The sequence below is a fragment of the Poecilia reticulata genome, chromosome 4 (assembly GCF_904066995.2).
Source record: "Poecilia reticulata chromosome 4, P_reticulata-male-v2, whole genome shotgun sequence".
Lineage (NCBI taxonomy): Eukaryota > Metazoa > Chordata > Actinopteri > Cyprinodontiformes > Poeciliidae > Poecilia > Poecilia reticulata.
The window spans coordinates 6,167,114-6,181,727 of NC_088833.1; the positions used below are offsets into that span (position 1 = coordinate 6,167,114).

The 14,614-nt window shown below is 36.7% G+C and overlaps 1 protein-coding gene across 1 annotated transcript in view; it reads left to right on the forward strand.

Annotated features, from left to right (window-relative positions):
• cachd1 (cache domain containing 1) overlaps positions 1-14,614 on the forward strand; it is an 80,261-nt gene that overhangs the window by 26,682 nt on the left and 38,965 nt on the right. The window contains exons 2-3 of the mRNA XM_017304501.2: positions 4,450-4,512; positions 11,131-11,279. Coding sequence (XP_017159990.1) covers positions 4,450-4,512; positions 11,131-11,279 — 212 coding nt within the window. The remainder of the gene's footprint in view (positions 1-4,449; positions 4,513-11,130; positions 11,280-14,614) is intronic.

The following is a 14,614-nucleotide window of genomic DNA, read 5'->3' on the forward strand; positions in this document are numbered from 1 at the left end:
GCTCTTTCCTCAATTTTCCCCTCTTCTTAGGTTTGTGTAGCTTTAAAGTTTAAAAACACATAATTCCTGCTACGTTGTGGCATTTCTGCTGGAATTTACTCCTTGCAAATAAGTCTGTAGTGAAATATGGTTTTACCTGTGTGTGAATGAAACATGATGAAGCATGTTAATAACTTAGTATCATGAAATGATTGCACAAAAAACGGTGATGGTAAAGATGACGAATAGTCAGATCATCGGTTTGTATTTCTCTTAGTATGTTTGGGAGACTAACATACTAACTAGTTTGTATTTGTGCTCTTAATAGCAGTTAAATACTGAATGAAATGGGCTGAGGATGTTGTTTTAAACAGGATTGTGGGGACTTTTATGATGTAAATTACATTTACTGCTACATTTGTGAGTTTTCAGTGAATTAAAAAAATATATCTAATAAAAATACCTTTTATTGTAATTAGCAAATGAGATTATTGAACGCCAACATCTTGAAGTTCTGTTTGACCGCTGGTGTTAAATCAATTAAGCTTACCCTGTGTTTTTGTGTCTGTTAAAGTTACTGTTGTAAAACTGAGGGAGTGGACAAACTCCATGTCCACATTATCATTTAGTCTAAAATGCTTGCACAGTTGTTTTTTATTAAAAAAAAATATTCAGGAGACATTTTATGGACACTTTGACATTGCAGCTTTAAGTTGTCCTGGTGAGTAATCTGTCAATATATTTCAATTAGTTTATAAGTTAGTTTATAATTTCTCAAGTCTAAATACTGATTGCCTCTACATTATCAAACACGCTCACTGGTCATTCATGTAGCTACAACCCTCTTTAGCTTATAAAACTGCCCTAGTTTATTCATCAGCGCTGTGTTTTTCATGTACGTGCTGGGAAATTTAATAAGCGGAAATAAAAGACAGTCATGGACCATGCTCTGAAAGTTTTTTTAAATGTTTTTATTTTCCATGGTGTTATAGATGTCTGCATGTTGTGCATCAAATTTTCTACTGAAAACCATTTCAGTATCACATCACTAAAAATCTCCAGAGCAGTTGAGATTTAAGGGCGCTCCAGGTTAGTGCGGTGTATTTGAAGTTGTTGCTGGCCCTCTGGAATGTGTCTACAAAAGGTGTAGACAGACAGCAGGAAATGGCTGCACAGTAGAAACCAGACAATTTAGGGCTTTGTGTGTGATGGTTCAGCCTCGAGTGAACCACCTGCCTACCTGCTGCCACAACACAAACGTTAGTTTTTCCTCTGTTTGTAGCTTCCACAGAGTGCTACTGCCTGGGCTTGAGAAAACTGTGTACATAGCTGTGCATTAGAGTCCATTTGAAGGAAAGCATGCTTGTTATTGTATGTTTATGTGTCACAGCAGGTGCACATTTACCAGACGGCTCTAGGGCTTTCTGAGCGGTAAGGTCACACCAGGACTCATTTTCTCCATGTCTGAATGCTCTGCTCCTGCTTCCTGCTCACTTAGTATACATCAGGGGCTTCTAAAACGCCTCAGCCTGCAAGGTAAATGTGGAAATGTAACATCACTCTGTGAGCCCAGCTAAAGAAAACAGTCGATCTGTGCTGGAGCTGGACGACACCGAGGTGACACATTTTCGATGTCAACCAGCGAACTTAAGGACTATGATGTCACAATAATTGGGGGTTTTAGCAGTTGAGGTTATTGCTTTCCTTTTTACTATTATTTTTTTTTAAATTGGTCCAGTTTGTGTAAAAATAAATGTACTACTTAGTTTTTTGTTTATTTCAAATGGTTTTCCCCCTGATTTTATATAATTTCAACTTGTAATTTCATTTTTTTTCTGGAGCAAATATTTGAGCTGATTTTAAGCAGCCTCCTACATCATCTGGATAAAAATGTTTTAATGATTATTACAGCCATATGGAAATCTAAGTACAGCCTTAGTAGTTTGTTGAACTACATTTAGCTGTTACACCTTAAAGTAGTTTATTTCTTCGTTGCACCCATCAGTTTCTCACTATGCTGTGCAGAAATGTTGCCTCCCTCTTTCTTGCTATGTTGCTTTAGCTCGTTGAAGTTTCAGGAAATTTGTTTTTGCAGCGTTCTCTAAAGGTCCCAATTTCATTCCAGTTGAGATCTAAGATTTTAAAACATTTGTTCTTTTGTTTTTCAGTTATTGTTCTGTAGATTTGTTGCTGTGTATGGGCTTAACAGATGGTCTCAAATATATGCTTAAAAAGAGATCCAGATCACAAAAATGGTTCACCTGTCAGGTTTTATATTTTGACTGATAAAGGTTTTATTTTGTCATTTTAAGCAATGTGCTTCAGGTGCTTTACTTGAAGTAGGAGTTCTGTATCTAACAGAAAATGAAGGTCTCTCAATGTTAATCCCCATTTGTACACATTGAGGACACATTATGTCCCCCAATGTGTTTTTATTTTAAAAGTCAAGAAGTGCATCAAAATAGATGTTGAATGAGGTGTTTATTGACTGAAAATGGTGGGTGTTCTTACTCTTTATTTAGATCAAAGAAAAAAAAAACCCTGATTCTTCTGTATTTGACCTACTGATCACAGGTCAGATTGGATTAAAATCAGACTATTCTGACCTCCAGCAACTGACTGGTGCATTTTCAATTACAAATGTTCAGTAAAGCGACATTATTGTTGGGACTGATGCACTTGCCATAACTTAATGGATCATCTAAGATTCCAGTGATCTAAATGATAATACATTTCCTAATCAGTGGCTGTAAGTATCAGTAATTGTAAGTTACGTTGGACAAAATGATCACAAGGACTGATTCCGGACCAACGACTGGACTCATTATTCAGCCAACAGTTGGTCAGTTGAGGGAACTATTTTACCTCAGACTTTTCTCAGTATCCAGCTGGAAAGGCAAGCTCATTAGTAGCTTCTGCTGCCAGTTTACTTGACATCCATAATTATTATCAAAGACTTTTAGTTGGCATGTGTTCTTTTCAAACATGACTAACCCTAATTATTGCATTTTCACCAACCATGAATTCATATTATGAACTTTCTTCAAAAATATTCAGAGTTCCTCTAGTAAGAGTTTCTTTTGCCTTGATTTATTGACACACAATCTCATTTTTACAACATCTGCTTAAACCCAAGATATATGTACAAAAACTGACTTTATACTTATAATACTTCAATATGACTGATGAAAAATTCTCCCTGTAGCATTATGTCTATTCTTCAATTTCAGAGACTGTAATCTTGACATTGTCCAAATGCATTTTTTGAACAATATTGTTAAAACATAGAAATTTATATAGATACATTGGCTGTATCAACTCTTTTTTTCATGTTACAATAAAGACATGATTTATTAAAAAAGAAATACATACACTACCTTCAATTGGAGCACATTGTGCAGGAATGCTGTACCATCTGCTGTAAAATATTTCATTTTGATGATGTTCTATTTTATATTAATGTGCTGTTTTTTTAGCCTTTAAATCAATCAACATTCATCTATATTGTGTTTTACAACATGATTGAATGTATTTTTCTTTTTTTATTCATTATCTACTTTATGAAAATGTGTACTTAAATATTTAATATCAGGAGGTTACTCAGAAAGATTTCAGTTTGATTAGGAGTTAAAATCTGTCGCATCATAATGTGAACTGGAAATTGATTATTTATATTTAATGTAGAAGCGATTTAAATTTTACAGCAAATATGGGAATTTTTGACAGCATTCATATAAAATTTATGATTGATGGACAAAAAATGGTTAAATGGTATAAAAAAGTATGAATTCCCAGAATGGCAACATGTGGATTCAAAAACTGTACTAAAACAGTTTATTCAGGATTTAGCGCAAATTTAAGGTGGAAAAAAATGGCAATGTCAAATGTACCATGCAGACTAATTAAAGACAGAGAAACTGTATTGACATGACAAGTGTAGGCTGAATTACGGCGCCCTGAGGGACACCTTTTAATCTTACCATTTAATTTTAAGGGACCACCTAAGTGCATTAGTACTGGTGCATGAATCTGTTTCAGTAACAGAGTCAAGTTTTATCGTTCCTGAATTTCAGAGAATATTGCATGGAAAACAAGTTGGTCATTTGCATACAGATGGAGTGATGCATCAAGGGCATTTTGACAAACATTAATGTAGATTGGACAAATTCAATATAATTTATGCATAATGTTTATGGAGGAGACCTTAAATAAAATGAATTGCTTAGATGCGTTTCTTAAGATACATACTTCACTCTATAACCATGGGATTCATATTTTTAGCATGATAATAAACATCGGTCATCAACACAGAGATGGAGATGTATCACTAACACTCTGCCTTAATAGAGAGCCTTGATGGTCACTCTTAATCAAGTTGGTCCTTTCTGGTCAGGTTTTATAGGTGCTGGTCTCCAGTCTTTACCTGGTCCAACCTCACTGTCTCTGCTCTCTCTCTCTCTCTCTCTCCAGAGGATTTTCAACTCCTTCGTGTACACAGAGAAGACATCAAACGGAGAGACAGAAGTTCAGCAGGTGAGTAACAAAGACCTCTGCTGTGTGCGTGTGTGTCTGCGCGCGTGTGTGTGCGTGTGCGCTCGTTCTTCTGCTTGTCTGTGCATGCATGTGCTATGGTGAATGTCTGTGGTCTTGTGTAGCATTCACTTCAGCAACACTGAGGACAGACACCAGGGGGTTTATTAAAATTCAATATCTGCTGTCCCTGCGGCTTTGAAGTTTGGTAACTTATTTATTTCTTTTTACTCCTCTGTCCGTGGCTATCCATCCCTTTCTGCTCCTCGTTATAGTAAGAGCTCAAAGCTTTGGACAAACCGTCAGGAAGACAGATGAGCTGCTGCTAAAATCAAATGCTTTTCTTAAATCTATTCAAATGTCAAAATTTTGTGCCCCATTTTGGATTTTATTGTGGAAAAAGAAATCTACTCTGGGTTTTTTGGCACCCTGTGTCAAATCTAACATAATTGAGTGCAGGCGCGGTGTGTAAAAGTGTGTTTGTGTTTGCTTTTCTGCGTCAGGGATCTTGGAAAAGTGACAATGTGCACCACAGTGGTAAACAGCCACCAGCAAGAACAGACAGGTTGACGATTGTTTGCATTTCTCCGGTGACTGTGTCTCTGTTTGTTTCTGTCTGTGTCAGCAGACACATGGAAGTGTGTATGTGAGTGGAGTACAGTGTCTCACACCTTGCTGGTATTTAGTATTCCAGTGGCAGCTGAAACTGATTTTAAAGCATTGTTTTGTAGGGTAACGCATCACAAAATACAATGTTAAAACACTACCCATTATCTTTTTAAATGAGCATCTTTTTTTTGAAGACTCCAGAAGTGAAGTTGCTCCGTCTGAGACTTGAAGTATTTATTTCAGCGGCCAGCCTAAATGGTGCCCATAAATTCTCAGCGTAACCCTCCCGAGGTTGGCTCCAACTACTTCAGATTATAGCTCTGACATAGTTGGCTTGCTCTCGCTCTCTAGGCAGAGGGGCTGTGTCCCTGAGCCAATGCGAGGTTCAATTAGGAGAGTATCTGCAGAGAAACAGTTGAAATGGGAGAAAGCGGAGAAGAGAAACGGACAAGGATCCACAAAGAGGAGCCACCGGCATCTTCAGCGAGGCTGTCCTCATGGAAATTCATTATTCAGGCTGCTGTGCAGACATCTGTCCCTCTGTAACGACAGGCTCTCCCTCTCTGTGCCTGCCTTTATCTCACTGTCCTGCTCATTGACATATGTTGTCAAATCATTAAATTTAAGCTGGTTATTTGCATTGAGGAAAATAGAATGAATTTTAAATTTGCTTTAATCTTCTTAAAGCCATAGTTGTGAGGGCAACTGGATCACATGCTGTCTGTGCTCAGGCGATGGTAATAGAAATGGATTAGGCACTCGTTGCATCTCCATATGTAGTTGGAAGATCTTTTTCCAGCTTAGAAAATTCTGCCATACCTTTACCGATCCAGTATTAATATGTGTATGAGTCCCTGTATAGAAATAAAAACTTACTCGGGTATCGATGACAGTGTGCATGATCCGTAAGGGTAGATCTATTCAGTCTATGCGTTGTGCTCTGAGCGATGTTCACTTTATTCATTTTAAAATATATTTAGAATTCCTAAGTGCACTTTCGGAACCATTTCAAACGTTAGTTGTGGTTCATTTTTTTGTTTGACCTTGGTAGTCAACCTGTTGTTTGTGTCAGTTTCTTTATTTATTTTACATTGACTGTTATATTCCTAATTGCACTGACTGAGCACATTAAAGTTATGTTGGTTTTACATGTCTGACTTGGCCTGTATCTGTATTGGAAATGAAAAAAGTGGATCATCGCATCCCTAACTTAAATGCTTATATGCTCAATGAAACTTTCTGTACCAGCATTATTTATGACTTAGTGCAGTTTGGGAACTGTACTAAGAGCAGTGTTTACTCTGTGGCTAAATGACATCAGAACTGTCGCAAGCATAGGGCTGTTTGTTTATGGAAATATAATTGCCGTGATTATGGTTGCCAATTTCAGAATTATACGTATTTGTCACGATAGATCACTGAATTTGGAAATGCACTGTATTTGTTCCATTAATCTTATTTGCTCACTTCATAAATGCAGCGTTTTCTTTGATTATTGTTTATAAGTGTCTCATGTTTCGGTTGTGGTCTGTTCTTCCATATGTTGCTTCAAAGAAAGCCATAGCCTTGATTGATTGAGTCACTCAAACACAGGTCAGAAGTGGTAACGATGAATACAGTTTCTCTGGAACAGTTTTCTTTTCTGAACATCATTGGAAAGGTTTAGGGGAAAACCTGCATTTGTTTAATGCTATCCACATATCAACAAATTTAACTACTTTTAGGGTTTACAGTGCATTCCTTCATTTTGAAAAAGCATGAGCTTTGAGCATTCAGAATTCAAAAGGACAGAGAATTGGATGGGTTCTTTTCATGTCAAAAATTAGAATCTATTTGAATTGTTCTCATTTTTCTAACAAAAAAGCATTGCATTGAACAGATTTTTGTTATTTCATGTAATTTTGTATAAGCTCATTTTTTGAAAATAAATTATTTGATTACATTTTATATTTTTTTCTTTTTGTGAGCATTGTATTATGTGGTTCTAGCTCTCTAGCCATATAATTATGTAGTTATTTTTCTGTGTAGCTACTTGGCTTGCTAGGATTTATATGTATAAAATCCCTTTAGCAAATTCTTTTGCATAGCCTTCTCTTGAAAAGAGAAATGGCTAAAGCTCCCCAACTGGACGTTTGGGATATTTATTTTATTCATACCTTCTCTACCATCCTTCTCTCTGGGTCTGGTTGCAAGATAAACTTGGCTCCTCGTCCAGCCACGCTCTCACCGTTTCAGTTTTAAATATTTTATTTCTCTGACTCTACATTGGGAAGTTTAAGCGAAAAGTTATTTTCTTTTAGCTATTTTGAGAAATTTGCTTCTGTGGTGTCATATTAGACCATGGAAACAGGAAGTCAATACGTGACTAATTTAACATTGCTAGACACTGATCTGTCTGTCCACAGTTTTTCTAGTTTTCATATTTAAAGCTTGCTTACTGTAGAAATATTGAATACATAATCATTACAAACAATGGTACTTGTACTCCAAAATTGGGCCAAAAGGAAGTGAGGACTCTGGAATAAGATGGAATGTTGACATGGTTTCCAGTAAGTGCTTGTGGTGGCGGATTCTGGTCCGGTGGGTTTTACAAGAGGCTGGTGGAGTGATTCACATGATGGAGAGTAGAGCTCTTGTGTTCTGGAGAGTTTGGTTAATGTGAGGAGAGCAGATTGGTTTGGCTGCTTCATGGCGCACTGTAACCTAAGCTCTAACTTGCAACACCAAAAGAGTTTTGTTTCTTTTAAGTCATTTCTGTTAAAACTTGAATTGGGCTTCTATCACTCCCTCCCCTTGCCAGAGAAGCCCTCCACTGCTGAACTCTGGCCAATTTATCCATATTCAAAGAAAAGTTCACTTTAGCTAATTGCCGTGAAATTCACATTACCACCACGGAGGATTTTACCTTGAAGTTGCAGTGTGACAACATGAGTGTACGTGTCATGCTGTCTGTGTTGCTTGCAGAGGTGCGGCAGTAATTGCGAGCTGCGCCTCAGGCTCCCATTAAGGTCCAAATAGGAATAGCGGCTGGCTGATTAGGTGTACAAGCGGTCAGTGGGTCGGGGTCGCTCACTTTTTTCTTTTTCTTTTTTTTATTTCTTGGTACTGGTTTCAGTCACAGGCTTTTTTGCAAGTAGCAGTAATTATGGGATGTGAACAAAGGAGGTTCAGATACTGTGGAAATAAGCTTTCATCTGTACTCAGAAAGGCTTATTAGATGATTCTGTGCCTGTGGAAGGCATTTGGTTTCTGGTTTTAACACCTTATGTATAAGTTTATGCAGAAAATGTAACGCTTTTTTTTTTTTCCCCTTCTCTCGAACAACAAAATGCTCCAGAAGCTCTCACATCTTTTGGGAGCAAAGTAAGCGGAGCAAACATTTTTTCTAAGACTCAACAGAAAGATTGGTGATGTTAAGTAATTCCTGAATAACATATAAACATTTAACTTAAACAATACAATTAAAAGAACTTAAGTTGTGTTTTTCACAACTTTAGCATCTGCCTTGAGTAATTGGTAGATGCTAAAGTTATCTGCTTTGTATGCAGTTAAACCCAAAGCCATGTCACAAACAGGGAATCAACCAATCTGCTTCTGTAGCATCACAATGCTTTCAGTCACTTGAACTACAATTGATCAGATATTAATTATAAATCTCAATATAGCTGAGATTTGTATAAACCATCCCCAGTGTGTTTAGTGGCCGTGTATTTGGTTCTGTTTTGAGAAGATTGAGTCACTCAGAACTAGGGATGCTCCGATCAGGGGTTTCACTTCCGATACCGATCATCCATGAGGCCGATCTCTGCCGATCACCAATCACTGTCGATCGCCTGAAATGGTTGTCAATTTTTTGCATTAGGTATAACTGCTATTATGTTAACTGGCAAAATGGAAAAATTATCTGGCAATAAATTCACCTAATTTAGACACAAGATATATTTTAATACACATCTAAAATATTTCTTTTTTTTTTTAGTTACATGCTGCAGTTTTAAGCAGACGTTCGGTGTGAGAGTTCAGTCTGGTGGAGGTTGAGCGGTGCTACGTCTGTGAAATATTACTACTAGTACAGAGTAGCGGCGGTCCAACAGCGAGAACAGAACCAGCGTCTAGTGTTTAGTTATGGTGGAGGATCTGTGATGTATTGGGACTGCATCAGAAATGTTTTACCTGGTGGCCTCTACTGGAATGAGTAATTATTAAGTCTTTTAGCTGGATAATGATCCAAAACATAACACCTGTGAGACACCAGAAAAATATCCAAATAAAAAACATTCTTATAAGCAGGTAACTTAAAAATATTAAAGCAGGAAATGAAAAAGTAACGTAACTGTTACCATCATAGGTGGTACAAACGATCTCTGCCATAACTCAAGGTTGTTGCATTGTTGAAGCTGTAGTAAAAAACTCAAAATCTGAAGTTATTATGAGACATTGACAAGTTTTACTTCTTGATCAATTTAGATGGTATTTTATTTATTTTAGATGTTTGTTTCCTCCTTTTGTTTCTGCTGGTTCACTTCGGATAGATGTAGAAAGTGATTCTACCATCAATAATCCTTTTGTTTACATTCTTCTATCAGTGCAGAATCTGAGTAGAACTAATGTTGAAAATATTCCAAAAATACTTTAGGGTTATAGAGTTAGAGTTGTCTTAAAATTTTCTCAAATTTTGTCAGAAAAAGTTGACAGAAAATTGAAGAGTCTGATCAAATTGCTCATAAAAAAATGCCGCACCTTTGGATTTTTTCTCAATGTATTTTGGAATTAAGAATGAGCTATTTGTTGTTATTGCCTCCCAGGAGGCTGTTGCAGATTTATTTCTTGGATTCCTGAAATATCTGGATCCCCATTCAGAAAGTGTATGGGGATGTGCAACCCAAAATGTGTCCTTTTAAAGAAAACACTGCATAATTTAAAGTGGTTCAGGGGGAAAAACATCAGTGAAAAAGCTGATTTTCTTTTTCTCCCTCTTTTGGAAATATATTTGCCTCTGAGAAAACATTCAGTACCAAAAAGATGACTACTTGATAGTCTTTTGCATACGTAAGTTCACAACACATGAAAGATAGTTGTGGATTATACATTTAAATTAGGGTTCTGTCATGCAAATTTTCATCTTTGCAAGTATTTGCAATAGCACAGCTTTTTGATTGGCTCACTCTTGTTGGTCAGGGTTGATTTTCTTATTAAATTACTGAGCAGAGTGACGGCAAGTTTGTATTCTTGAGCTTTAGCCATCCATCACATATTTCTGCTTCTAACCATAATGAATTTCACACTTTGAGTAGCCTGAGGCCTGAAGCATCTTTGATGTTACTCAGCTTCCATGATGATAAATAATACATGTGAATGTTTGTGCATGTGGATGTTTAAGCAGCCCATAGATTTTTGATTGTTTGTGTGTTGTGTGCTGAAGTGGGTGATTCCAGGATCCATACAGATGAGAATTCCATAGATGGATCCAGCTGAGGAGAATACAGAATAAGATTGACATCATTTAACAAAAAACAAAACTAGTCACATATTAAAACCTGTGTTTTAAAGAATCTTTAATTATAGAAGAATAATTCAGTCCAGGTTTGAATAATTAGTACTATTCCACATCCTATTGGTTACTTACAAGAAAACGTAACAGTGCCATTTAAATTTATTTTATTTAATTTTTTTTATGCTTTTAGATCTTCAGGGGGAGAGATCAACATAAAGCATATGAGTCCCAAAGGCCGATATGTCCTAAATTAAGAATACATTTTGATTAGTCTGTATATGTTGCAATTTTTATATTTACAAATACCAAAACAAATGTAAATTTGCTGAAAATTACAACTATTGCCCCTACTTAACTGTTTTATTAGAGCAGAGGTCAATGGTAAAGCCAATGATCCACAACAACAGATATTTCCTAAAATGTAAATGTTTGATTAGTCTGTCTTAGTTGCAGTCTTTATATTTGCAAATGCTAACTTTCAAATAGTTTTATTAACATTTTGTGTTTCCTTTCTGCAGTTGGCCAAGAAGATTCGGGAGAAGTTTAACCGCTACCTGGATGTGGTGAACAGAAACAAGCAGGTGGTGGAGGCGTCCTACACGGCCCACCTCACCTCTCCGCTCACAGCGATACAGGACTGCTGCTCCATACCTGCATCCATGATGGAGTGAGTAATTTTCCCTCAAAAACAACTAGAAGACCGCAAATTTCATCCTTTATGTCACAAGGAAGAAGATCTGCAGGATGTTTTATTATTGTGTGTAAATGCACCTCCAGGACAGCACTCAACCGTCTATAGAGGAGTTGATCATCCTAGTACCCAAACTTATCACCAACTTAGATATAGTTTGATAATCACATGATTTGTCATGACAGGGTACATCACATCTTACTGCACTGAGCACAATAAACTTGTCGTAAAACATGGTAGCATTTTTATGAGTTGAATTTCATTTCAGGCATGGAAGCATTGCACACTGCAGGGTATAAATAATGTGTAGGATGATGGAGTCCCAGACTGCAGACTTTGGGAAATAACAATGTTTGCATCAACTTTGTAGTGGTATATATTATAAAATGCACTATTAAGTCTTGATGAGTTTATGCAATTTGCTTTTTCCTAAAATTAAATAGGGATTTTTAAACGGTTCCAGTGCTGGTGACTTTTTATTTTTAAAAAACTTGATATAAGGTTAAATAAATATTTCCCATTTGAGCCTATTGCAGGGAGTTTAAAATTGGTCCGGTCTACTATCGACCAGGCTTTTTCTCAGCCAATCATCAACTCCAGCAGGCGAAAACACAGTTCAAAAGCTGAGCACAGAAAAAGACAGCACAGTTTTCAGTTCTAATCTACAGAGCCGCAGCTGTCTCTTCCCTTCATCCGCTCTCTCTCCATTTCTCTCTATCTCCCTCCCCTCTATCAGCCAATACAACTAGTCACTTCTCTCTGAAGTTTATGCACTGCAGACTTCACAGGCTGCTAGGTCACCTGTCTTTCCTCCCATCATACAGAAAGTGGGGGTGGGGACGGTTGTCTGGCTCAGAGCCACCAGCCACCTGTAGCCACACCAAGTGCTCAGCATACTGGACATGCATTCAATGCTTGTTCACTCTCAGTTAGCTGTATGTTTTTGCTGCAACATGTTCATTTTAACACAGTGCTAAAAAACAGGGGTTTGCAGCTTTATGAGACTGAAATGGGTAAAAACATTGTTGAGGATAAAAGATGTGTATAAGAAGCTTTGGCAGGTAATAAGGTGTGATGCAGGGAGTCACAATGGAGGTGGTGGTGATAGATGTGCCAAACTGAAGCTGAGTCTGATAGATCTCTGAACTTCAAAGCATTTTCCCCAAGGGAGCACGAAAACTTACCTCTCTTACTCTTATTTCTCTCATTTTTGAATCTGCACATGATCATAAAACACTTGAAAAAATATGCCTGGCAAAAAGAAAAGAAAAATAGATTTTTCATCTTCAGAGCTATACATGAGAAAATGGCTTAAACTTTATTTTCTTCCCTTTTCTGTCCTCTTTATACAAAGAACATACAATATATTGAGCATGTGATGAAGACTAACTTATGGAATTTTGTGACTATCAAAATTGAAGAAAATGTATTTGAGCTACTACTCTACTCAGAAAATAGCAGTACGGCTGCTTATTAATGCTAGTATGTAATTATTTTATTCATAATTGGGTTAGTTATTAGGGTTGCATGTGTTTTGGAAAACATTTATTCGCTGACATTTGCAACATAGCAAGAATACGTTTCACCAACATTTTTTGGAAACGTTTTTTTTTTTTTTTTCTGTCATGATGTAATTTTCTCAGTTCCCTCATTGCATTTCAGCATCTCTGCCAGTCTGGAAGATTGCTCTAGTTTGTGGATTAAGGAAACTTGGAGCCCACATATGTGCTCTTTGAAATTTCAGTATGTCATAGAATAATATTACAAAGATAACTGTGATTCCATATATTGTACAGCGTATAATTTCAAGCAAAAGACTGAACATGTCAAAAGTTAACTTGGCTACCTGCTGGAGGTTTTTACAGCCAGTAGTTTAATCACTAATCAAGTAAAGGGAGAACAAGTAGCAGGAGCTGACAGTGATAATGTCACACCTACAAAAAAATCCAGCTTTGTATGCCCAGATCTCTAAACTTAGCGTAAAGAAAGCTAGGCTAAACAGCACTAGACACATTTCTAGTTTTAAAAAGTTATAATTCTTTACATTTTCGACCAGCAAACAATTTGTTTCCCAGCCTATTAATTAAAACATTACCTTTAATGTGTCATTTGAAGTCAAAACTTATCATATTGACAGAAATTAGCATTAAATTACAATAGAAGTTAGCCTAAGCTAACAGGATCTTAGCTTTGCTTTGATTCAACTTAGTGTCATATTTTGATTTTTAGGTTTTGAAGTCGAGTTTTAAACGCATATCTTAAAACAATATCAAAACGTTTAAAAAAAAAAAAAAAAAGTCACGCAAGCTAGTACCCGTTTTTGTTGCCAAGCTAGGCTATATTCGTCCTGACAAAATTATCTTCTTGTTTGGAATTTGTTTTGTATATGTTTGTCCAGCAAAACTTTTAATATATTGCCCTCACTCAGCCATGACATGTCCAATTAAACCTAACATGGGAGAGAAAACGTGGCAACGAAAACAGATGGGACTCGCTGTATGTTTGGCTAAAGCTAAGACCACGAGTCTGTTCAATTCACTTCACTGTGTCTTTCACTAGTTTCAGACCTCAGCTGTTTTCTGGGGTCTCAGTCAGGTCAAGCAGTTTACAGGGGATCAGGTGGTTCACACACTGCTCATGTCTGGCAGCCTATCTTTTCTCAGGGAGGCCACAGAGGGCAGCGGTTAGCATTCGGTGGTATGCTTTAATCATCGCTTGGTCTCACAAACTGACTGCATCTGAAAATAGATATGACTTGTTGAATATGTGTGTGCCTGTATGTTTATGTTTCTAACATGAGACCTCTAGATGTTCTTCTCAACACTTTTGCTGTGAAGCAGTTGTAAAAGTGACAAGTGTGCTGTGCAGCTGCATAGGTGGTACTTTTCATCGGTTGATTTTAGGTGAGGTTTTAAATTGTTTTTTTTTTTTATATTAAAGTTTCTGTTTAGGATGAAAGCTTCCCATAAATGCACCTAAAACACAATAATGTGTCAAAAAATGCCATTGTCCTAATACATAAATACTTGTCTGTTCTGTGTTTTTTCTATATATTTTTTAAACTGTTTGATTAGTCCAACAGTAACCTAGCTACCTAGCATACAGTGTGCTGTTTACCTAGTTGTTATTCAGTAGAATAGAAATTAAATGTATATTTTATAGATTTTTGTGTGCAGAGTAGTTTTGTTTGATGCCACTTTGTCAAACTGACATTTGTCCTCTAACAAAATTCATGCCCGACTTTTACTGGAAAACAGATATTTTGCTGCATTCATTCATTATGTATAGATGCAATGTTACGTTAGAGGTGA